The sequence below is a fragment of the Rhopalosiphum padi genome, chromosome 3, assembly GCF_020882245.1.
Source record: "Rhopalosiphum padi isolate XX-2018 chromosome 3, ASM2088224v1, whole genome shotgun sequence".
NCBI classification, from domain to species: Eukaryota; Metazoa; Arthropoda; class Insecta; order Hemiptera; family Aphididae; genus Rhopalosiphum; species Rhopalosiphum padi.
The window spans coordinates 28,504,780-28,532,755 of record NC_083599.1 but is presented as its reverse complement, the minus strand read 5'-3'; the positions used below and the strand labels follow the sequence as shown (position 1 = coordinate 28,532,755).

General features: G+C 26.6%; 1 protein-coding gene across 3 annotated transcripts in view; it reads left to right on the top strand.

Annotated features, from left to right (window-relative positions):
- LOC132924454 (venom dipeptidyl peptidase 4) overlaps positions 1–22,119 on the top strand; it is a 53,211-nt gene extending 31,092 nt beyond the window's left edge. For all 3 annotated transcript variants that reach the window (XM_060988784.1, XM_060988786.1, XM_060988783.1), the window contains exons 2-16: positions 1,379–1,583; positions 2,314–2,408; positions 2,515–2,589; positions 2,678–2,730; positions 6,065–6,273; positions 9,856–10,025; positions 10,145–10,245; positions 13,032–13,170; positions 15,170–15,390; positions 15,732–15,930; positions 17,005–17,192; positions 17,326–17,520; positions 18,896–19,056; positions 19,195–19,400; positions 21,676–22,119. In XM_060988784.1, the coding sequence (XP_060844767.1) occupies positions 1,379–1,583; positions 2,314–2,408; positions 2,515–2,589; positions 2,678–2,730; positions 6,065–6,273; positions 9,856–10,025; positions 10,145–10,245; positions 13,032–13,170; positions 15,170–15,390; positions 15,732–15,930; positions 17,005–17,192; positions 17,326–17,520; positions 18,896–19,056; positions 19,195–19,400; positions 21,676–21,774 (2,316 nt within the window). In that variant the 3' untranslated portion in view covers positions 21,775–22,119. The remainder of the gene's footprint in view (positions 1–1,378; positions 1,584–2,313; positions 2,409–2,514; positions 2,590–2,677; positions 2,731–6,064; positions 6,274–9,855; positions 10,026–10,144; positions 10,246–13,031; positions 13,171–15,169; positions 15,391–15,731; positions 15,931–17,004; positions 17,193–17,325; positions 17,521–18,895; positions 19,057–19,194; positions 19,401–21,675) is intronic.
- The last annotated feature ends 5,857 nt before the right edge of the window (positions 22,120–27,976 follow it).

Here is a 27,976-nt window from a genome sequence, read left to right as displayed (position 1 = left end):
ACGTATTATATATTATGTACGTATTCGAATACCTTAGAAACACTTTGTTTTCAGCCCTGCCATCAGGTATTGAATTCTTCATTTATAAATAATGCCTGTAAATCAAATTCTGTCATTCTTTACGGGAAATACATACATATACGTTATACATAAAATACAAATGCATATTGCATAAATTTATTAATACATACATACGTCAAACATACAAGGCCAGAAAAGTTAATAATAGAAAAAATGTTTTATCGATATAAATTGTTTTAAATTAATAGTTAACTTAATCTTTTCTAAATATTTAGAGTTTATAGAAATCAACAAATTTAAGTTAATTTTTAGTTTTTATTAATATTATCTATAAATATACCCAATAGGCAGTTGAAATGGTATAAATAATAAACATCATTGGACGTAGGCATTTAGTATTTTACATTATTACAATATGCATAACACTTTCTTATATTAAATGTGTATATTGTTTTGAAAACCGTGGATTTTAAATTTCGATGAACATTTGTTTTAAATTAAACAGCCTAGAAGTGTATGCTGGGCGGTGCAAAGAGATTAGATTATTGAGATTCTATATTTTTAAAATGTACAAGTCACTCTTGTACCGCCAAACCCATTTTCAAAATTCATCCTAACAATTTAAATTTGGTGTTCACAAACTTTTTTGGCCATAATTTTGCGTATGTAACCTATAGACAAACTTCATAATTTTGGTTGTCTTTCATTTTGCTGACTATTTATTTTTAAGAAAATAAAATAATAATAGAATTTTGTAACAGGCGGATATGTCAAATATTTATCACGTACTCATACATAAAAAAAGTGGGGACAAATTTTGTGCACTTAAGCAAAAACCAAAAACTGTGAATGTGCCGGTGAAATGGTGCTAACATTAAAACTGTTGACTTAACGATAATTGGTGACCCATGAACCGGTCAAAATTACGTGTATAATTTAATTCATTTCAATTAATTGGTCATAGGCGGAAAATTAAACATGACGTGCGATCGAATGCAAATATTGTCGGATTTTATCCAGTTGGATTACATGGTGTGAATGGTTTAATCTAGAATAGGGAATTGTTTATTTAATTTTAAGCGCACGACCCAGACAGTGTATATTATTTATGGTTTTGTTAATGTTTTTAATTATTCCTTCTACTCGCCAGCCACCGCCATCGCCACCACGTTCATTTATCACTAAATAGAGAAATTGAAAAATCATTTAAGTTTTAAGAATATTATACTGTTAATTATTCAAGTAAAATATAAATAAAATATCGATGAAAAGTTCTCAACTTTTTTTTATTAATATTGTCATATATTATATTATTGTCGTATACTTCTTACAAATTTGCAATTAAAATTTTTTTCAGGAAAAATGTGTATGGAACGTAAAGAACAGGCCTTTGGTATTTCTATTGATTTTACTATTGGTCGTCTCAGTAATAGGAGCATTGATTTACTTCACCACAGACATATTCAATAAGCCTCAAGCAATACAATACGAACCATTAAAGTTTCAACAACTTCTTAGCGGCAGCTACGAACCTAATCTTTTCAACGGGACATGGGTTCAAGGTGAATAGTTATAAATCATTATATTAAATGCGTAAGCATATTATTATATAGAACGGTGTGATGCTTTGCCAACAAACGGGGTCTAGGACAAAGCAGGCCGAGTAATATCGGCGCGGAGTTTTAAATGTTCAAATTTTCCGCCTTTTCATGACAGGTTTGCGCGGCATGGATGGTTATGCTTGCTATGCTATGCTATTTATTAGAGTTTAGATATCCATATATAAATATTAAATATAGTATTTGGTTATTGGATATTCTATTTTCTTATCCATTACCACCATCAAAGAAATATCGAATACTGTAGTTCATATTTTTTGGTACAACCCAAAAATAAATTTATATATTTTCTACTTCAAAGTGGTCCATGACCCAGAAAAGGTTAAGAACCTATGCTTTAGGTAAAGCAGCTAAGATAATTTAATAAGACATAAAACAGTTAGTTGATTTATATAATATTTATATTTCCTTTAATTTTGTCGGTTAATTTGTATGTTAATATTATGAAATTCCGTCTATATAATATATTATATTAGGTATACTATGGATGGTTTCTTAGCTTAAAACTTCTCACTGCGACTGCTCTAACCTAATTCATTACTTGTGCTTATTGTTAAAATTGTTTACAATTGTATAATACATCATGCGTACATTACAATTAAAAAAATAACATTAAATATTTACATTAAAATGCAATTTTGATTACATACAACTTGTATTTAACTGAATACAGGTGACGAAATATTGATGAAAGATGACAAAGGAGATATTGTACTGTTTAATGTGAAGAATTTAAACACGACAGTTATAGCAAACGCTTCCACAAAAGTTGGTATTTTCAAATATTTTATCACATTTTATTCTATAATTAAAAATAATTCTTTAATTTATGAATTATTAAAAATTGGTTTTTTTTTTAAATTTTATTTTTTAGAATGTCAAAAACAGTTTTCAATACGATCTTTCTGCCGACAAGCAATTCTTGCTTTTAGCTTATCACTACAAAAAAGTACGCTACTGTAAATTATCACTGTAATTTAACCTAGCCGATTCAATGTAAAATGTTTAACATTATTATGTGTTTTATTATTGCACAGGTATTCAGGCATTCGTTTACTGCTTTTTATGATATAATTAACGTTAAAACAGGGTAAGTATCTGTACTTGATTACATAATATTCTGCTAAATTTTTTTTTATATTATGATATATATATATATATAATATTATATTATATTAGACATCTATAACTACAGTGTCCCGTGAGGATTTACCCATTGCATATAGGTATCCTGAAATAATAAAGTTATCATGATTTATTTATTTTTTTTTTGTGAGACAGGAGCAAAGATTACAGTCTACAAGTATTTCATATTTTAATTTAATTCAATGTTTTGGTAAAAAAATTTAAAAAAAAATCGAAAATAGCTATTTTGTAAATTTTATTTTTCTGAAAATATTGACGTTTTAAAATTTTATTTTCATTAATCTCATAGTTTTTAATATTTTTTCTAGTTTAGATTTTTTAATACCATTATGTGCTAGTGTTATCAAATATGTGGCCCGGGGGCTCGTACTTTTATAATAATAATACAAAAATATTCTTAAAACTAAACATTTTTTTAAAAATCACGATGCTAATGAAAACAAAATGTTAAAATGTCAAAATGCACGAAGAAATAAACTACAAAATGCCTATTTTCTATTTTTTTGAAAATAATTAAATAAAAACAACATTTTTAAAACTTTTTTACCAAAACATTAAATTAAATTAAAATATAAAATACATGTAGTACTTAATTGTAACCCGTGTCCTTGTGAGTCTATAAAAAAAAACATAATAATGATATCTTCATTGTTTTAGAAAAATAGATATCGCAGTGGGTAAATCCTCAGGGGCCACCCTAATATATATATAGTATATACTATCAATTCAAATATTCGATGTTGATAGTCGTTTATGTTTATTAAATGTCTAAAATTAATTTGTATTTTCTATGGCTAAATAAATAATATATTATCCATAGCAATGCTGTGTCCTCCCTTTAAATCTTTTTTTTTGGCCGTAGTTTACAGAAATTCCTTATAAGTTGTATTCATGTATCATTAATATATTTGTATCATTCAAAGTAAATTTATGATAAATTATTCGTAATTTTTATTTATAAATGTCAAGTATTAATGATGAAGTATTAAACATTCATTTAAATTAAATTTTTATTAGACTTAAATTTCATCGTTACCAATCTTAAATATTTATTTATAAATAAATGGTGCCCGCCACATACTGTACCTAATTATTACAGTTCCTACTATACTATACATAATATTATATTAATATAGATAATGTGTATTATCACAATTCCTAAAAAATAATGTTATGATTTAAAATAATATAATTTGGAGATTATACCTTTTATTTTTATTTTTGTACATTCAGTATGTTCGTTTTTAATGTCGTACGAATTCTATGAACGCAGACCATCACATTAGTTAGTTTCGTGTATTTCGTGTACAAATCGTGGATTTTGTTATGTTATAATCATTGAAATTTGTTTAGTTGCTTCATAATAATCCTTTATTATAATGTCTTATTCTAGTTATTATCCCATTTGTGTAAGGTCATCTATGGCTTGTTTTATATAATATAATATTATGTTTGTAGAAGTAAAAAGTTATAATCTTGTATTCTTGTGAGCAATTATATTCGAATTAAAAATGAAATTGTATGTTTACCACATATTAATATAATTATATTAATTAGGTAATATATTAATCTATGGTTTACAATAATGTTAATTCATTATTATCACTTATGTTAAATGTACACCGTAGTTATACACTATGCTATAACATTTTAAGTCTGAAATGTTTGTTATTTTTTGTCGAAAATTATTATTTATTGTATTAAAATTCATAAATAATAATATTCATTATTGTTAACAACGCCGCTATCGTATAGAAGGAATTGTTAGTTGTTCAAGGTAATATTATTTGGAAATAATTAATTCCGGTAATACGATCGGGTTGGCCGAAGGTGCATTTTTTCGATACCTTATTCGTTGAATCGTTCTTTTTCATTGCAATAATTGTTGGGAAGGAGGCAGATATTGTTTGAGCAACGATTTGTTGTGGAGTTTACTCACTTTGATTTGAAATTTCTTTTACTTGTGAAATACATTTTTTAACACCAATTTCTTCAACATTGGATGTATGATTATGATCGTCTTTATTACAAAAAAACCTCGATATTTTGTGTACGTTCATCTACCCTTCCACGGTATTTGTCAGTATTGTATCTGATACCTTTTCAATAAGTTTTTTTATTTTTTCGTACCTATAATAATTTCAAAAATATTTTATGAGTACAATAATATCACCTTTAGAACTTTTTATATAATTTTTAGACATTGTAAAAAATGTTCTTAAGTCATATTTAAAATAATGAGTTATAACCTTTAACAATAAATAAAACAACGTACAACTTTGGGCGGTATGAAAAAAATTAATTGAACATTAAAAGCGGACTGACGGCTGTACGCCAGTCATTAAATTATTATCGTCATCGTTTATTTATTTATTTATTTATAAATCGTAGTTAAAATTTTAGATAATCCGTCATAGATCGATCATTGTAGCATATGTTTATAAATATAGATACATCATGACTTGACATTATTGTATGTTGGCTATAAGATTATCGATGTATTATTTAGTTTTAGTATTATTTATTTATATTTTAGTATTATAATTAACAAAAAATAAATAACAATAAATGTTTTGTTGTAAAAACGTTGAAGTTGATTCAATGTAGTGTATTTGACGGGGATTTTACAAATCACATATTTTATTATTCTCGGGGATTTCACATTATTGACTCAATTGAATAATGGACAACTTCTCAATTGATAACACTCACAATTAAAACATTGTTCAGCTACAAAAAGTTTCTTTGGACATAAAAAATAAATAAAAATAATTAAATAACCTCGTTGTAGGACCACTTGATTCATAGTTCCATTAAGAATCTTAAATTGAATTTCGAAAGAGTATTTAATCGATTAGTTATTAGTAATTTGAGTTAATATGATTGGACTAGAGTGGTACTCCACAAAATGTTAGCCCATTACTACGTTGATCTAAATGTTGAATATTTTTTATAATTGTGTAGATAGTTATAATTAATTAAAACAATATATTATTTGATATATTACGAGTAGTTATGTATGGTAGAGATATGCTAATTACAATTATGAATTCAGAAAACAAATCGGAAGGACATAATAGTAAACAAAATGCCAAATTAGTTAACAAGATTACATTACATTACATGGACATGTCTAAAAAATAATTTATATTCTATTGATTGATTTCTATTTTTCTATTTTAAATATTTTTTTTTATTTTCAAATATAAGTACTTCATACTTCTGATATTATATTATGATTTATGATTGTGATTATTATTATTATTTTATTCGTATAGGGAACAATTCACGTTACAAAACCAGAACTCTGCTAACGCCTGGGATTTACAATTAGCCAAGTGGTCACCCGTTGGTCACAGTTTAGCGATCGTGGATCATAACAACGTATATTACATACAAGACATTAATAATCTGACGAGTACCGTACAGTTGACATTAACGGGCGGCTCAGAATTGTATAATGGCATTCCTGACTGGGTATACGAGGGTAAGTACATTGTTAGCTTGTATTTTATACATTATTTAGGTTATATACTATAGTTGCGAGCAAATTATTGTTCAGTCTAATATTATGACGTAACAGTTGCGGACACGGGTTTTACTAAAAAATACTTATTACGGACATCAAATATTAATAAAAAACATTTCGGACACAAATATTTCTCTTCATCGTTTTTTCAGAACTTAGAACAAACTACTGCAAAAAATGGTTAGTTGGGATTAAAAGTATTTGTGTCGCCTTGAAAAAATCAATCGCTCTTCTAAAAATGTTTTTTATAAATATATTGTTATCAACGATTTTGTGCAACATTTTGATTTTTAAAACAGCCTGTACAAATGTTAAACAATTAATTTCATATTGCATATTGAAAAATTTGGTTGTTTATAAATGCCTCTTTTTCGAAAGAAAAAATCTCACTTTAAATTTTGCTCAAATATATAATTTACAAATTGTCCGAAGTTCGCAATCGTTATATCAAAAATATTGATCCATTATTTCTGTGGCATAAAGCTATTATATAATCTGTTTCGTTGCAATAATATTATATTTCGGAAAATCGTGAAAAATATAATTTCTTCGTTTTATTATTAAATCTATTAATTGCCACTAAAAATCTCTAAAATCTCTAAGTGAGATAAAAAAATTAAAAATGATGTTGCACAGCTAATTTTTTCCCTTTTTATATGGTGAAAAAATGGGTTGTTTGACTTGGGCTATAGGCCTAGAGGTTTTTTCCCCCGTGAAACAAATTTTACTATGTTATAGGTACCTACCTATGTTTGTAAGACAGATACAACACATGCAAATAAAGCGTCTTCTTAATGTATTTATATATAATTTATTTTATCTAAATTTTGTTTGTAAGCTCATCATACTGTGAATAAAAAGTATTTTTATTTATTGAAAATATAAATTCACAAACCGTTTGATGTATTGCGTAGGTACAATTAAATATATTATAAAAGTATGTATTTCACTATTTTCACAACAAACTTTAATTATTATTTATTATTTATCACTTGTAAACTTCACTTTGTGTTTTTATAATAATGACAATAATCATAAACATTGGCTGAAACAATATTTTATGAATGCATTTATTTTTTAAGTACTTAAAAGTTTTTATTGATTTAAAATCCATTATTTTTGTATTTTTCAAACTTGATTAACTTTTAATGTAGTTCTGATATCGAAATGTAAAAATGATGTTGCACAGTACAAAATCTCCTCTTTGTAGTGTGAAAAAGAGGTTCCTTGTTTAACTTAGACTATAGGCTATAGCCCTATAGTAGTTCTTGCCCACGTGAAACGGGTTTTACTATGCTGTACTTATGTTTGTAAGACGGAGACAACTTGCGGATGAAGGTTCCTTTTAAGTATTTTCCCTAAAACAATTTTACAATTAATTTATCGCAATGAATTACATTTTATTCGTGAAATTAGTAAACAATAATAAGCTTATCCGAAAACTCATATCTTATAAGTTCTCTGGATATCATACCATGTTTTTTTTCAAATTAGTTGTTTTATATTTAAAAATATTTAAAAAAACATATTTATATAAATTTATTGAAATATTATATATATTGTAATATACATATCAAAAGATTATTTCTATAGTTATAATTACCTACTATGGCTATTTCTAAATATAGTAACTATTCACAAATTGACTTTTAAAATCATAATATTGATATATTTAAAAATTCGTAAGGAGCGGGAAATTATTATAGTTAACCATTCTGTTACATGATAGATATTAAATAACTTGTCGTTGAGTAGGTCCAGCGCATAATAGGCAAACGATATTTTTAGTGTTTTTTTTTTAATTTTCCATGATTTTCATTTTAGTCATCAAATATGAAATTTAAATCATATAACAACAAATTCTATTAAATCTGAACTCTGAAGCATAAGTAAAGCCGTTTTAAGTATGGTGGCTCTACAGGAAAACCATAGTAATGGTACCCCTTACTGAGTAGGTCACTGTAATTGATGTTTTAAATTTGAATATAATGATGAATCATCCAATTCAATACGAAAAACGATTCTGAACTGAGACTTCAGTACTAAATATATTTTATTACCTAAATATAAATTTATATTGTTATATAACAGTAACTTATTTCACCGTCAGGGAAGTGTTGTATGGTATAGACTATAGAAATAAGCAATACTTTAAAATTAATCTAATATTTTCAAAATGATATTAAGTATACAAAGTAAGATATAATAATATATGCAAACATTCCATATGTCTCCACAATTATTTTTGAATTTCTACAAAATAATTAAAATAATTATTTTTTGTTTAAATATCTAGTTTTGTCAATATTATAAAAAAGTTGTACTTACTCGTGTATATTTTTATGCCTTAAGATTTTAGTAAAAACTATTTATATCTTATGAATAACCTAATCTAACTGTTTATTTTCAAGTCTAAATATTTATAATTTAAAATTGTTTTAAATTTTCGTTATTTTGACTAATTTTGACAAACGTTACATATATATAAATAAAAAAAAATCGTAAGTATGTCTTTAAAATATTTGATAAAATTGTTTTAATTTAAAATATTTCCATTCCCCCTACTTTTTAAGAAAATTACCGGGAAACTTTACTTTTATCTTCCTAATTATCAACCAAATTTAATTTCATATCAGATAATATATTGAAGTTGAAAATTGAAGCATTCTATTTACAGTAAAAAGTATCTTCAGGCACAAATATAAAAATAAAAAACTCACATCTTTGAAAATCAACAAATTCATCACTCTTCTTAAATTCTAGGATACAAGTTTTCTCGGAATACCGTACTTATACATAAAAAAAAATAATATATTTTCGAGCCGGGATCTCGTCATGCGCCCAGACAATACTCAGCGCACATATTATTCAAGTACAGCTGCAATTTCCTACAGCTAATTTCTACCCTAATGTTAACCACAATAGTGACGTGCAATAATATTTCAGTAACATGATATCTTACAGATTTTTCGTACGTGTAATATATTACATAGTCACGGGCGTACTGTATAGTGTACACTGTACAGCACTGTATAGTAATTTGCGTAATATAATATGGTTTATAGGTACCTACTACATTAAAACTAAAAATCGTGTACGATGTTACTGTGTATATTATTATTTTTGGGGCGAGTATAAGTGTATAACGCACCGATACATAAATAAAATACAATGTGTTCCATAGTGAACATCCTGTTTTTAAATTTATATTTTTAATAAAGTATCATTGAACTTAAAAAATTGAAGCAGGTGCCAATCAATACTCTATAGGTTATCAAGTATTTTTTTCACAATTTTTCAAATATGTCTTCCCCCACATGGGATCAAAACAATAACCAAACGTCCCTTTAGATTCTTTTTGTCAGTTGACAACTTTTTTGAAATCCGGACTTTCTTTGTCAACACCATTGTGTATTATAATTAATATCATGTTACATACTATTATTATTATTATTATTATTATGTGTTGTGTCCAAGTTTTCAGCCTAAATCATAGGATGTGTGTGTAGTAATCGTGTTTTCTCATTATTTTGTTCGCAGAGGAGATATTTAGTTCGAACAGTGCAATGTGGTTTTCGAAGCAGGGGACCCGGGTGGCGTACGCCGCGTTCAACGACTCGTTGGTGCCCACGATGCAAATACCCGTGTACGGTGTTCCGGGAAATTTGGCTTACCAGTACCCGAATACTGTCAGTATTCATTACCCAAAGGTGAGAACGTCGATTTTTTTTCTACACATTATTGTCATACTATCATATAATGTTTGTTTTTAAATTATAATAATTATTTTTTTAAATAAACACCTCGATGTTTTTCTTCTTATTAAAAGGTCGGCGTGCCCAACCCCACGGTTGAATTGTTCGTGCAACGTCTGGACGTGATTGGCGAAAAACCAGAACCCATACCCATCGAGCCACCAAAAGAACTAATGTAAGTATTGAATCCATGAATGTAATATTAATATATTATATATGTATACACATCGTTTATTAATTATTGTATAGATACGCAGTTACGCTACTGCCTTTCGAGGTGATATACAATAGATAGCAAGCGATCTATAGTATCTAATGGCTATCTCTACTGTTTTTTTTTTTTTTTTAGTTTCTAAAACAGAAATTAAAACCACCTTATGCTATAGGTGGTAATTACTTCATGACCTAAAAATATAGTTGTTTTAATTTTAATAAAAATTTAGAATTTAAAATGTAATATTAATACGTTATAATATAACCCATAAAAACCATAGATAAATTACGTATACATGATATGACATTATATTTATAGAACTATAATATACATTATCAGAATATAATAAATTAGAAAAATATAAAAATTCATATATATATAAATTATGTAAGTTATATTATAATTTATAACCAGTATCTCCTACTTAATACTAAGAGTACATTTTGTATGAACAATTTTCTCAATCATCCAAAATTGTTCTGTGAATATACTAATATGTGAATATTAAATCTACTGAAAACCATTTGGGGAAAGGTATCCAAAGTGGCCACCCACTAAGGTTCAACACATGTGTCACACTTTAGGAAAACATGTCAGAAATCATAATTTGTAATCAGAAACAATTTTAGGCAAATAAGTAAAAAGTTATTTTTATTTTTAAAAAAAGTACAAAATTATTCACTTTACCCACCTAGGTGTATAAGGTGGACAATGTCCACGGTTCAAAATTTCCATTATTATTCATTATTTCATAATATTATCATAAATATGTATAATATCACTTATATTATATTCTTACAACTTTTATTTAATAAATAAGTAACTTTATTTTAATCTTTGAGTCTCTTATTAATATTTTTATAATTAATCAGACTTGGTACTTTTTTGTAGGCAACAAAGCTATTTTATAAAATAAACATAACTTATTAAGATTTTGAAAATAAATAAATAAATAATTATTATTATTTATTAAGTAGATAAATTACCATAGTGACCACTTTGCCCTTTTAATAATGTTTAATTTACTATTTAAAAAATATTAATCCTATTAACTAATTAAACTCAAGTCAATTCTATAATATATAAAAACTAATGTAGATTTTGGAAAAAAATAATTTGGGTATATAAATTACTATTTTTATAAGATATCATTATTTATTCAGAGTATTTACCTTACTCCAACAGCATCAACAAATTAGATTTTAGTTTTAAACGAAAATGGTAAATGTATCAACAATTGTTTATCAGTTGATAAAAATGATAACAATGAACTAACTAATACATTTGATAAAACAGTTGTTTATTTCTTTACAACGAATAATAATACATAACCACTTTACTCGCTATGAGCACTTTGTACCCCTTTCCCCTAATATTGCTAGTATAAAATTCATTACACAATATTCACATAAGTGATCTATGATAAATGATAATGTCAAATGGTTATCAGATTATACAATATTAAAAAATTTAATAAAATAAATTATTCTTTATAAAAATGTTTATATAATTTAAGTATAAACTAATATGTAAGCAAAATTTAAATTTCTCTTTTTTTAAAGACATAATATAACGAATAATACTAAAAAAATGGAGTTAAATTCAAACTATATAATATTTACCTCTATGAATTAAAAAAAAATGGTTGATTCTATAGAACGGGACTATTACTACCGTTTAATGTATTTTTAATGACAAAATGACATTTTAGTAAAGTACGCCTGAATATAATATCGTTACGAAACTCTGCAGTGGTGAGGTGCAATTCTTTTCGTCCTAACAGCAGTTATCTTTCGTAGTACGAGTGATTACATAGCTATAATTATTGGAGTATACGAAGTGGTAAATTAGCGCACGAACGACCGAATTTAGTTACCCAAAATAGAAATTTATATGCGCGCGTAGGTATGTAAATTAATACGGGTTGTAATCGGACTGCGTGCAAACAATCGTACACCTATTAAGTATACCTGCCTTATATAATATTATACATAGGTAAGTGCATGTAAAAAGTATATAATAATAGTATGGCAGCGGGTGAACACGCACGAAGAAGAAGCCTAAATGAAAACAGAACTCGATTGCGTCCGATGGTTTTATGAACGAGTGAATTTACATTTGTAATGCTCGCATTCGAAATAATAACAAATACGTAGCATTGATAAGAAATGCAGGTTTAAGCGAAACGTTAGCGTAAAATATCTAGTTTTGGTATAATATTATGGACGAATAATTCGTCGTTTGCTATTCTCGATTCGGTACCCGGTGACGTCTTAAGTGGTTATACAACCAAATAACCGCAGGTACATAATTAACATGATAAAATGTATTGTAAACTTGTAAACAGCTGACATTGCAGAATTAAAAAAATTAAATTTTTTTATTTTTTATCCTGTTCACAATATTACCTATATTTTGTAGATATATACCTCCTTTTACCTTCTGTATTATTACATTTCAAATCTTACGATATTCAGATATTATTTTATTAATTTATCGGGAAAGAAAAAAACCATTAATTTCAACTTAAATAATTAAATAAATTTATTTTTTTATTTTTTATAAATATTACGTGTCTCTGCAAATATTCCCTCTGTGCGTAACATTTTACTTGTAATGTACAAAGTAATGGTGGATATATTAATATTGGTGTTGATTTTCTACAATTTAAAGTTTCTATTGATAAGTAGATAATCATAATATGAAATAAATCGCTTGAATCATTTAATTGTGTGTTTGAATTTCAGTTCAGTCACTAAAGATATTATATTAAATACGGTCATATGGTCAGATGATACAAACCTATTTGCAATGTGGATGAACCGAGTACAAAATAAATCATACTTAGTTCATTATTCCGTGGTCAATTCTGCAGAAAGTATTAACGTAAGTTTAATAAAATAAGATAAAAATAATATTTTAATTCATTTGTTTCATCGTCGATACTAAGAGAACACAAAATCCGCATGAGTTTCTCTATATAATTAGTAAATTTCTGAAAAAATGGTTTAAAAAATCATATTTTTTTTTTTCTGAATAATCGGAAAATAATTACTCAAAATTAATAGAAATTATCCAATAAATAACCACAATAATATAGATTTAATTTAATATTAATAATTAGTAATCGCTGTCATTTACATTTTAAAGTCTGTGGTTGATAAAATTACAGATTCTTTACTTATAGTTTATAATATAATTTAATATATTAAGTATTTTCTATGTAATAACTAGTATTTCTATACTAACATTAAAAATATTAAAACTATCATAATATACTCACCAGTTACCGTGAAGACTATACAATTCATACATTAGCGAAAACCCGCATTTATATAATTATATTAACTAGTAAAACCGTATAATTTATATATTAACGAGAAAATAATTTAATTATTATTATTGTTTTTTTTTATTCATCAAAAAAGTATTGTGTATTTATTTTATTTTTTCTGTGATAATGTGCACAGTACCTATACGATATTATCTTTTAATTCATATATGATAATTATATATAATTCAAAAAATATATATTGACTAAATAAACTATGAGTTTAAATTACCTACTACTCAAATAGATGATTATATTATTAACTTTAAAATAAAGCAATTTATGTATCAGGTCAATGGTGTGAGATAACTGATAAGACTTAAGTATGGAAAATTACAAAATATCATTGAATATTATTTATTATTAAAGACAATTTTTTTTACTCGTACACATGCAATACGTACTATGTATCTTTGTTATACTTATAATAGATACTTAACTATTATTTATTATTGATAATAATAAAATACTCGAAAGCCTAGAAGATGTAATAATGAGCAGCAGTGATAAACTCTCCCAATTTTCATAACTATTTAACTCACGATAAGATATATTTCGATTACTACTTGTAAGAATTATCTCCCAGGTCAATATTTATTTACCTGTTGGAAATATGTATCAACTGTTTTGAGCTTTATTAATTTTTTTTTATATTTATATGATTATAAAAATTAAATTTAAATATATATATATTATTATATATTTTTATTTTTGTAATATTATATAGATATGTATATAAATAACTAATGCTTGTTTTTTCATTAATATCTATCTCGATTATAATTATAGTTCAAAATTAATATATAGTATTACTGTTTTTTTGTTTACCATTATTTATATACTTAAATTTTTTTAATTTATATGTTCATATTATCATAAAAATACATTATAATTTACAAACATAACTATCATACACCCAAGAGAGTTTACCAACGGAACAATTTAAAATCACTCGTAATAATCAACTTCAAAAATTCATATAGATAAAACTGATAATATCTAATACCTATGTGTCAATGGGTGGTACTTAAATTCAAAATTTAGTAACATAGGTATTGAAAATTTTGCTTAGGTATAATAATTTAATTTAAATAAAAAGTGTAAGAATCACAAACCGGATATATCAGTTGTCAGTTTAAGTTTCGAGTGTTCCTCGTCATTTGTGGGTTACTGATAACATACCTATTTACACATTAATTAGAATGTATTCAATTTAAATTTAAATTCAATGATTATTGAAATTCAAATGATTAAAAAATAAAACGTATTCTGAACTGAGACTGCGTTTCAAAAAGTACTTACTGCTGTATTTCAAGTACTTTCATAGTATTCAAATTAAATTTTATTGTTATATTGTAAATCATAAATGACGTATTGTCAAAACATAATATGTTGTACTTATTAAATTTATGACTACTATTTAGACAATTTTAAACCATTCCATTAGTCGGTATTATTATTTATTGTTCTGTATTCTAGAATAGTTATAATAACATTTACTTATCCACTTGTTTTTTTTTTAAACGCGGACGTGTGTTTTATTTTTTCTTACAGATAGTAGCATTCAGTCAATCAGGGGGATGGTTGGATTTCACACAAATACCATTGATCGGCAACGAAAATCGCCTGGCTATATTATATCCTGTGAAACAATCGGACGGAAACAATTTCAAGCACATAGTCGTAGTGGAACCCGATGGAAAATTGAATCCAATAACGAATGGAAAATTCGAAATCCTCGAACTTCTAAAATGGGACATACAGTCAAACTACATGTAAGTAAACTGTAATCTTAGAGACAGGCCCAGACTAATGCATTATTTAATGAAATAGTTTTTTAAATAAAATTAGTATTATACATAGGTAATAATTAGTGTACATTTTTGATTTTCAAAATTCCATTGAGTTGACATCAAATTATTGTTAATTTTACTATATTACTATTTTACTATAATGTTGCACAGGATCAATTCAATTTTAATATTTTAAATATATAAATATATATTTTAATAATTTAAATCTCAAATATCTTAGACCTATATACGCCTACAAAGTGCCTTAATTGAAGCATTTATCAATAATAATTATAATGAATTATTGTATTTTCTTTTCCTAGTTACTATTTGGCTAATACAGAAGAAAATCCCGAAGAACAGTACCTGTACCGGGTGTTAGTTAAAGAACAAAGTTCACCAGAATGTATGTCGTGCACGACGAAATGTAAATATAATAAAGCGGAGATGAGCGTGGAAAACGAATATTATACTCTAATATGCTCTGGTCCAAACGTGCCAGAAGTCAAAATATTTAAAACGGTATAAGCAATAAGATTATATTATATTATATCTTAAAATACACATAATCCAATTATGTGTTTATAATTTTATATAGTAATAAGTAATAACTAATACCCTTATAGTTAAAATATTATCACGATTTTCATTTTAAGGTTATATAATATATAAACTATACTATAGTAACACTATTGCAGCTCAACAATGAATATGAATATATACATTAAATATCCATTATGATAAATTATAAAAGCTATTACTATAAAATATTGTAATTGAAAATTATATTTATGAAGGGATTGTATTATAAAACAGCTAATGATGATAATAATTATTGGTGTAAACATATTGAACATGAATAAATACATTTATTTACCAAAAAAAGTAAAAAAAAAATTTAAATAATATCTAATAAAATTGTACATACTTCATATACGTTCATGATCCATGTTAATGTTATTAGTTACTTTGAAATTTCTGTATCTTTTTTTTTTTAGTTTGTACCTATATAGTGCTCTCCATTGGTCACATTAACTCTGAATATTTTATCCGTTAAACATTTTGACTAGGATTCCACAAAAAAGTCAACTTTTTTTAAATTTATATAAAATCTAGAAAATGATAATACTTGGTGAAAGTTCAAATAATTACAGTTGATCATTTTTGAACTATAGCAAAAAAAAGTAAATAGATTTTGTCAAAGATCGGTTTTGCGTAAAATTCCTATTTTTTTCTTTTTTCTTTGTACCAATTATTTCTAAAAGCACTGGGAATTTTTTACTTTTGTCTTATTCCCCAAAGTACCAACTATAGATCTTATTTTCCACCAGAAACCACTTTATGCAATGTTAATGATTGAAGAAGTATTTTTCCTACTTTAAAAAATGTCTTCATACAAAAAAAATCTATTATAATAAAACAAATATACCTACTTACATCATACATTCAAACTAAAAAAAAAAAACTAAAGAAGATATTTTGTATTGATACAAATAATATTATTCATAAATTAAAAACGTACATTAGAAATTGTATGATTATAATATTATGTTATTGTCACTTTTAAATGAGACTCCATTAATGTTTTTATTTAAGACTGGTGAAAAAGTGTTGGATTGGGAAACGAACGAAAACCTCAAGGACTTAATATCTACCATTACTCTTCCCCGAGTATCGTTCATCAACGTGCCAATCGGTAATGACTTCAATGCTCGCGTTCGACTTATACTACCACCAGCCGTCGACGAAAGTGCGGATATCAAATATCCACTGTTGGTCAACACGTAAGTGATTTTTCTTATAAGCATAATTATATTATTGAAAAATACTATAAGAATCAAAATGTATTTTTGTACCTATTGAAAAACTGATGTATTATTGTATCCGATATTCTCCGTGTGTATTATATATGTACAGTTATGCCGGTCCCGGATCGAATTTGGCACTCAACAAGTTTTCATTGGAATGGAACATGTATTTTAGTTCGAGTAAAAATGTGATCGTCGCTCAAATCGACGGCCGCGGGTCAGGAAGAAGAGGCGATAGAAATATGTTCTCTAACTATCGGAAATTGGGTACCCATGAAATCGAAGACCAAATATTCGTTGCGAGGTAAACAATCGTTTCTCATATACAATATAATATGATAATAATATAATATTTTTAAACAAAAGTATAATAAACCATAGATACTTTTAATGAATATTTTTTTGTAAAAGCAATAATTATTGATGTCCATAAATATGCATATGTACCTAGGTATTAAATAGTTATTATTTTATTTAGCTTTGGCTTATTGAATGTTATATAGCTATTTTAAATGTGTTTTTACTTTATTTCTCATATTTGAAGTATCTATTTAAAAACATGTTCCATCAATAAATTATAATTTGTATGATCGTTTTAAAAATCAATTCTATGAGCATTTCATTAAAAATCAATAAAATAATTTTATTTAAAAACATTTAGTTTTTCTATATTTTTACCACTCTAGAGGTAAGTATTTGAAATTGTATACATCTATCACAAGAGTATACATAAATAATTTTTATCTGCAGTTGCGCAACTAGAACTAACATTTTGAAAGGCTTTAGACCCAACCTGATATTACCCAAAAAGTCATCTGAAAGGGCAAATTCTCTCACCTAAAAACCTTATGTATATATATTTATATTTATATATTCTCTTAAATTTAAAAAATAATACATTGCAAATGGTTAGTATAAATTTATATTAGGTACCCACCTTATAGTGTTCAACCAAGGATAAGCTTCCGTTATAGACAAAATGTATTAATCTATCAGCTGAAGTAGCAATACGTAAACTTTTTTCTAGAAACCTTATATTCATATTGAAAATAATTAAATCCACGATGACATAGAAATAATTTAATTTCTATTATTTTTTTTTTTGAATTGAATTGTCGTGACTTACATTATTTTTGGACTTCTATGCTGTAGTTGAAACTGTTACTCACTTAGTAAGTAGGTTTTTTTCTAAGCCTCTTATTTAAATCTTTGATATTATTAAATTATACTTAAAACTGATGTATATTTACTACTACAAATAAAACAAATAAAAATAAAATAATTGTTTTTTTAAAAAAAAGAAATTTTTAAAGAACTACTATTTAATTTTATAATGTTTATTAATATTTTAAGAAACAATTGTATAGTTCATTTTTAGAAAGCTATAACAAATTTAGATTAGCTAGGCCTTCCACCCTCTCCCCCGCGCTAGATGCGCTTATATTTAAAATGATAAAAATCACATAAAATACATTTTTATATTTTTATTGCATCTAAAATTTAAGAACAGTTATTTCGTTTTTTTTTTTAATAACTATACAATTTGTATTAATATTAATTTTTACTTGATAAGTTGATTACTATGATTATAAATTTATAACTAATTATAACTCACGTTAACTGTGGTCTTGTAAACTGTAACATTTATAACAGTTTATTTATACAATGTTTGTTTATAGTTATCTCCAGGATCGATTTTCCTTTATTGACAAATCGAAAACGGCAATTTGGGGTTGGAGTTATGGCGGTTACTCCGCTGCCATGGCTTTAACTAAAGACAACAAAAATGTGTTCAAATGTGGATTGTCCGTCGCTCCTGTTACTGACTGGATATACTATGGTATATATAATAATAATAATAATAATAATAATATGGAATATGGATATTTAATTTTGATCTGTTTTTACAGTGTTAAATTTTATATTCGCCTAAATTTTTTTCAAATTTGTGTAACTAAACATATTATTACGTTTTCAGACTCAATATACACGGAACGCTACATGGGCTTGCTTACAGATGATATAGCAGGTTACAAAAACGCCAGTCTATTGAAAAACGCTGAAAAACTTCGTGACAAAAAGTATATGGTTATACATGGCACGTACGACGATAACGTTCATTACCAACAATCTATGATGCTTTCCTATGAACTGGAACGAAGAGTAATACTTTTCAGACAACAAGTAAGTACATACGTACTCCGCTGTACAGTAGATGCGAGTCTATATCATTGAATATAGGGCAACTATAATGGATGTAATTTATTTGAATTATTTGTAATAAATCATACGAAAAACGATTCTGAGGAGACTGTCAGCCTATATACTACTGAAATATTAGTATTTAGTATATTGTATATTATTATAATTTTAATAATACTACTATATAAATTGATTTTACTATTTGTAATATTGCAAATCGGTTACATAACCTAACTCATTTTCGCTCGAAAACATCGCATTTATTTTACTATATTATTAATTATTATAATTGTGCTTACCCATATCTATATCATATACCAATTATTATTAATAACTTTTTAGTTAATATCGAATTTTCGTAGAACGATGTAAATCAATTCATGATTAAAATTGTTAATAGCTTCAAATTAATCTAAATATTTTGGAAAATGGTTATTGCTGTTAATAAAATACAATAATCAACATAATAAAAGCTTCATGTCCCCCACAAATAATATTTTTAAATTTCTGCAAAATAACTAAAATTGTTATTCTTTATTGTTCTTCAAATTAATTTTTCTATCAAAATATTTTGACTGGGCTATTTATAGGTATTTAAAATTTTTGATTTTTTTTCTATAAATATCGATAGTTGTTTTTTATTGTTTGGTCAAAAAATTAGAAAACTTTACTAAAGGTTTTCACTAGTTTATACTAGAAACAAAAACTCCAAACAAAATATATAAACTTGATTTTATAGATACGAGTATTTTAAGTTCATATTTGGACGAAAATTTTTTAATTATTTTGTTATAATTCAAAACTATTTTTCGTAGAGATTTCAAAATTTAAGGTACCTATATCATTTATTTTAAATATTATGGTATGAGATTTTCAAAACATTTACTATTTAAAATAGTTATATTTTATTCCTAATTTTGGTTTATACCGTGTGGTATAAATAACAAAAGAAATTTCAATAATAATTAATAACAATTTATTCATATGATGGTAATACGCTGACAGAACGTTTTTACACAGAATCTTTTTTCTTATGCAATAATTTATCATTAAATTCAAATTTAACATATCTATTTTATGTATAATCTACTCAATTACGAGGTACAGCTGACTTTTAAGTAGTTATCTACTTCCCCCAATTTTTTTGTATATTCCAATTATTAAAAAAAATGTTGTGAACTTTTAACTCTTGATTCCCCAAAGTACCTACTTATTAGATTCTGCTTCCAGAAAATATACCGAAGTTGAAGTTTTCAGCATATTTATTACTCCAAACACTAGTCATAGACAAAAAGGAAACAATAATACAATCATCTCTTCACTCAGAATCTATAATGATCTGTTTTCTTCAAAAATGTGCGAGTCGTTTATGCCTGGTAAAACCAAGAAGACCTTGTAAAGCTAAAAAAATGATTAAATATTGATAATACCTAATGTGGTAGAACTCTTCCTCTATCAAAGAAAAAAATAGTCACGTTCCAAAATAGTGAAATAAAATTCGGCTGGAAATACTATAGAGTATAGGTACTGGTTTTTTAAAATAAACACAAATTAATACAATTATTTTCTCCGGACAATAGCATTTTGTCACGGCGGGGGTACACGAATGTGCACTTTCTCAGTACATTCACTTCATTGGTCTGGCCTACTTTCATTCTTACTTTGCTTTGATCTATTTTTTACTAAGACTTTATACGTGTATAGTGTAAACAACAAATATAAATATAACATAGGTACCTATTATCCAGTTATACGCATAATAACTATAAATTGTATAATATAACAATTGCAAAACAAGTTAATACTTACCCATAAATTTAAAGCAAAACGTCCAGAAACTATTCCGAAAGTGTCTTTTGATTTCGTTATCTTAACTTTGCAGTCATCAAAAAGAGCGTTCTTAATTAAACTATTTTACATTTTCAGATTTGCTTTGATGTATAAATTTTATTTGAATATTCGAATTAGATTTACTCGTACATAGATAAATTGTCAGTTTTCATTGTTGAAATACCTTTACCTAATTATATATTATTTAGCCATACGTATATACGTATATTACAAAGCATTAATATATAGCCATTAGCCAAACACAACATTTTTTTGTGCAGTTAACGTTTAAATACGTACATTATAAATTAATTTAACATATGTTTTATTCGTATAAATTACTACAATTTAAAGAACATTATTATCCAAAAAAATGCAGAATACTAATAGGCATGAATTTTTTGTTTTTTTATTTTATTTTTTGCAGACTTATCCAGACGAATCGCATGGTTTATCAAGCGTTCGCAATCACGTGTATCAAACAATTGGTTCATTTTTGTTGGATTGTTTCCACGACAGGTTGTGATCTCAATAACTATGATTATTAACAGACATTGTATTATTTTTAAACATTTATTATTGTTTTATTTGAATTATCATAATATTTGTCATGTATCAGATTCTACGAATCATCATTCAATTGATTTTTCAATTCATTTTTTGTTTATTTTTATTTATTTATTTTTTTTTTGAATACACCTCAAACCCAAAATGTTGTTTGTCATTAAAAAAATATATACCTACTTAATACGTTTAAGATGTTTTCATAAGTTTATTTAATAATTGTTTTCATTATCGATAGTGTTCTACGCGTTAATTTTTATGTGCCATTTATAAAAATCAACTACTTAAATATACATTATTGCTTTAATCACGCGTATTTTAACATTAAAAATCATTATTCGGACACACCTATTATGTGCTATAATATGCAGTTTGGTATAATATGTATGTTAACGATATTACAATATTAATTGATATATATATATATATATATATATATATATATATATATATGTACTTCTGCCCCAGCACACTTTTCAAAAAATACTATCGGTATCTACTTATTTTTCGTTAAATACTAAAAACATTTACACCAATGAACAATGTAGCTATAGTATATATTATTATATTATAATATAGTGAAGCCAGAATTTCAATAACTGCAGTGTTATAAATTAAAAAACAATGTCGGGTTCTCGAATAGCATAAGTTAATTAATAAAATTATTAAGATGTATCTTTATATACTACACGCGCACTTGGAACAAATTGTAGAAAAAAAAACAGGCAAAGTAATTATATTGTATAGTAGGTGTTGTGTACTCACGTATAGCTCGTTATTGAGTATAGGTCGTTGTAAAGGGTGTGTTAAATTTGAATTCAATAATACTGAGTTTAAAATAGTTACCGAATCTACTTAATATTTAATTAGTATATGGATCATATAAATAGTATTTTGTTCCTATCTATATATTATTAACAATAATATTATTTTATCAAAAAACATAACAGACATTATGGTGTTCTATTTTACTATTACTACAGTATTACATGATTTTTATTTAATACTTCATTTAAAATTGAGATTTAAAAACATACAAGGAATCTTGTTTTGAATGTTCAAACCTCAGATGTAAAAATTAAAAAATATTTTGAATACGTAACTATAAAATAATTTGCAAATGTTTGTTATTTTTGTAAATTTCGTAAAAATTGAACGCAAAACTCTTGTAAAAAAAAATATATATGACTCAATTTTTAAAATGTTTTGATTAAGGTATAAGAGCTACACAAGATCGATATAAAATTATGATAAACTACATATGTAAAATTCTTTAAAATATTTTTATCTAAAAAAAAAGAAGTATAATTTTATTGTATTTTATATTTTGTTTTTATTTTATTTTACTCAAGTAATTTTTATTACTTTTTATAATATTTATGCAATTGTTTAATGATCGGAACTTTTTTTCTTTTAAAATGTACACTCATGAACGTTGTTATGCGTTTGCACATGGTACCCAAATACAATTTTAACGAAAACATCTTTTCAGACAAATGCATTTCGGTAGAAACGGAAATAGTATCTTTTTTCTTTTTTTGCGTTATATTATGGTACATATAACACATTATATGACTCTTTTTATTTTAATTACTGCCTACAACTATGACAATATAAAAATAAAAAACGTCGTGCACATGTGCAGATCACTAGAATTCCGAGGTGCGACAAAGAATCCCGAGTGGACGAGATCGACCGGTAACAGATTTCGATACAATCGTGATGAAGAATGATCGCAGTATAATAGCTAGGCATTTTTTTTTTTTTTTTTTTTGTAACGTACGATCACGACGTATTATAAGCATATTCCAGGTAATAACGAACGACGGAATGAATGAACGTCGTCGACCGCGCACAGAACGGTATACAATACAGTGTCAATGGGTAACCAAATACATATAAAAGGTATAATTTCAATTTATAATATTATAATATATAACGACCACTGTGGATTTCGAACGTTGAATAACGCTCAGGTACGTGTAACTATAATACTTGTCACGCGGTCATATTATATCGACGGACCGCGCGATGACGGTCCCAAGATACACATGGCGAAGGCAGCTGCCGCGGGTTTGAGACTGATTATAAAAATGTAGTGAGAATCTGAGTACCCCTTAGGTACTCGACGTGTACAAATGATATATATTTTGCACCTGTGCATTTTTTATGCATCCCCTGTAACTATATATATATACCTACCGATATTAGAACGATGCTAACCAATAAGCTAACCAGACCTTATAGTAGTATTCCGAGTAACTACTGTACTCTGAGCACTTTTACAATATTGTTTCTCAAAATTATTAAACGCTGTATTCTGAATACTTTTACAGTCGTATCGTAGCGTAATAAGGCTATCGGAACACCCTTTATTTTTTTTGTGGTTTTAGACCAATTATAAGTGGAAGGTGAGTTGTTATGTACTTCCCAATGTCCGACTATATACTGTATACCTATCTACGTATACATGTGTAACTATTCTTTTACAATACTATATATTATTTTCTTATTTATTTCTTAGATTATTAAACATATTTTTTGATTTTTTGAAGTGAAAACTTATAACTACATACTAACTTATAACTAACTACAATTTTTTTTTTTCATTTAACACGAGGTACGTCTAATGAAAATTATTACATAATTATTAATTAATTCAACCATGCGTTCAATTGTACGTCACGTGTATAATACACTGCAGTTATGCACCGGCAATATCGCCACTGCCACCGTATCGGCGAGGGAGCATCGAGTCGAGACGATAACCATAATATACTGTCCACCGTATAATATAACATCGTATTACAATACGCTCGACGACTATTCACAGTAAATTGAATAATACTCACCAGAAATGTTTTTTCTTTTCTCCATTTAGACAGTGGTCAAAAGAGACCGGTGACGCGTTTTCTTTTATATTGGTCGTAAAAATCTTTACTTCCGTCAAGATCATAGAGTAAGTCTTAAAAAAATCGCTCGCACGGCGCTACCGTTGATGCTGGTGTTGTGGTGTTGGGGAAACGACTAATATTCTTCAACCAATCACTGCAAAGACAGATTAATAAAACATTATACGATTTACAAACATTCAGTGATATTACATGAATTGCAAACACACGTACTGACTACTGGTTGTGGGCTGCCGGTGATGTGGCACTACAGTTGATTTAATAATGTATTGTATTATAATATAGGCGCGTTGAGTATTCGAGAATATTGTGTGTTCCCGAAAGAGCCCCAGAAAGACCAGCGTGCGATAACATCAATATTTTCGGCGTTTCCACAAAATAATAAGGTTGCTGCAAAATAATAATAATATTCATTATTCCATAATTATAATAAGACATTATAATATACCTCATATATATTACCTATATACGACTGAACTACTGTTGAAAAACAATGTATTGCAATTTAAAGTAGTAGCTGTTATAAAAAAATGTTTTATAATTTTTAAAATACAAAATTATTTGCAAGCTTTCGTGGTTTTGATGAATTTTGCCAAAATTTTAACTTCAAACGCTTATAAAAAAAACTTATTTTTAAATTTTTTTAATAAAACATATTTTTAATTCCATATTCCAAAACAGAATATTTTTTGGAGTACATCGGTTAATAAAAATCTAATTTTAAAAGAGCAGTTTTTTAGTTATAACTATTTAAAGCTTAGATGAGTGATGCTGCATGCCGCATAGGTACCTGCAAAATATTGGCCCATCAAATATTAAATACCTGTAACAGCTAATATTATACTGTTTGTCCGAAATTCGATTGTTGTAGATCGAATTACTCTGACTTCCAGACCTCCACCTATAGCAAACCATAGAGAAATCTACAAATACGTCACCGCATATTTTTATATTATAATCACAACTTAATATAATGGTTATCAATAAGGATAATATAATAGCATACTCGGGTACCAATATCCACGACTCATCCTGCATTGATATACGCACGATAACAATATATTATGTCTATGCTTATATTATATAGCACGACCGCGCAGCGGTGGATTGGTTAAAAAATTCAGCCCGGGAAATTTGTGTATAGCATGCAGGCCCGCCCAATATATTATAATATTCATTTTGCATAATAAACCTTTTTATTATTTAGGAATTTTCTTATTTCTTATTTCTTATTTAATAAATTATAATATGCGAGTACGTAGATTTTTTTGTTTAAATAACATTTATGGAAGTTTCGCAATTTCGCATCATATAGATTATAACCATATTTATTGAGCATCTGGAAAAAGTCAGTTTTAAATCATAAATGAATAAAATATGTATTAACTTATTTTATTGAGTGTAACCAAACTACCAATGTGACATGCATGTTGTACAGTACACAATACATATATATAACTACAATATTAATAATTAAATAAAACAAATATTAAAACAAATTGTATTAAAATGTCGACAGCTTAAAATAAAATATCAATTAACTCTGTGTACAACTACTTAAAGTGCAGCTAAAATGACAAGCGTGCAAATTAATTATGAATGCTTTAATAGATAACATTATTTTTATAAATAAAATAACCGAATCAGTATGGTAATTCCTTTGTTAATATAATATCACTATTTGTTTTTTACGTTGTTAATTATCTCATCTACATCTAAGCTACTCAAAATATTATGGCTCTATGACCATAAGCATAAAAACGTCAAGCTTCGATTCACTTAAAATTTTTACTAAATTCGTGTTTTAATGTTTTTAAGAGGACGCCATACTCGCATGTGTTGGTCTCTGTCTCACTAATAACGTACATCATAAAAAATTTTCGTTCAGCAGAATACATTTTGTGATGTTAGCTTTAATATTACAGTAAATTTACCTTATTATGAAATTTATAGGTAAGAATATTATCTAGACAACGACATATTATTTTATTGATATCATCATTTTAAAGTGAGTTATGAACATTTTTAAGTTGTAATATTTTACATAGCTGTAACTCACTTTAAAATATAATAATATCATTAAAAGCATAAGTCATTGTCGAGATAATATTCTTACCTTTAAATTTGATAATAGGTAAATTTACTCTAATATTAAAGCTAACATCACAAAATCTATTCTGCTGAACGAAAATTTGTCATGATGTACGTTAGTAAGACAGAGACAACACGTGCGGTCTTAAGAACTGAAAAATACCTATCGCATGTTATCTAAAATAAAACAAAAGCTTAGTATTATTAAATTAAAGTAAAAATTAAAAGTTAATAAGTTGCCAATGTTATATTATAATCATTGCAATAAAGTTTTTACTTTGTAAGTTCATCATTAAAGTAATACACAGTACAATAAATGTGTATATGACGATAGTGAAGTACAAACTTTGTCTTTGATTCTATCATAGTTAATATCGTCTTCGTTTTCGTCACTATTAAGCTGTATAATTGTTGTGTGATACGAGTGTACGACTCAAATACGGATTTTTTTTAAAAAATACTTCTAATCAACGACAAAACTTAATAATTCTGACTTTAGATTTTCAGGTTTAATACTCTGGTCAAATTTCTCGAGGTTTGAAGCGAGTAGATAGACAAAATCTTCATTTAATAGTTTAGAACTAATTTGCTGAAAGTTTTTAGGCGAGTGCCAATACACGTAAATCTGCAGTGTATATTATATTTGAGAATTTGATCAAAATCTTTTCTCCACACTGTCAACTACTTGACAACAGAGACACTCAATTTACTATTGACAAACAATTTGTAATCCAAGTAATTATATATATATCGGGCCAGAGCTATAATACGACGGTCGGCCCACCGCGGGAACTTTCCCGGTGTCCCGGCGAAGGCCAACCCGCTAAACGGGCAATCGTATCGACGCACACAATTCGTACTATGATCCAAGTATATTATACCAACATCATATCATATAAAAAAATAATTAACAAAAAATAAACAATCGTCGCGGTGTTTGCGAACGCAATAATAATAATAATAATATACGCCTAGCGATGAGTGAGAAACGTATAGTTCGGATTGGCCGGCGAAACACTTGCGTATACATTGCCGATCGTTTACAATTATATAATAATAATAATAATATTAACGATGACAACGGTGATGATGACGATGACGATGATGGTGGCATAATATTATTATAGTGTGTGATGGGTGATATGATGTTTTACACTCGTC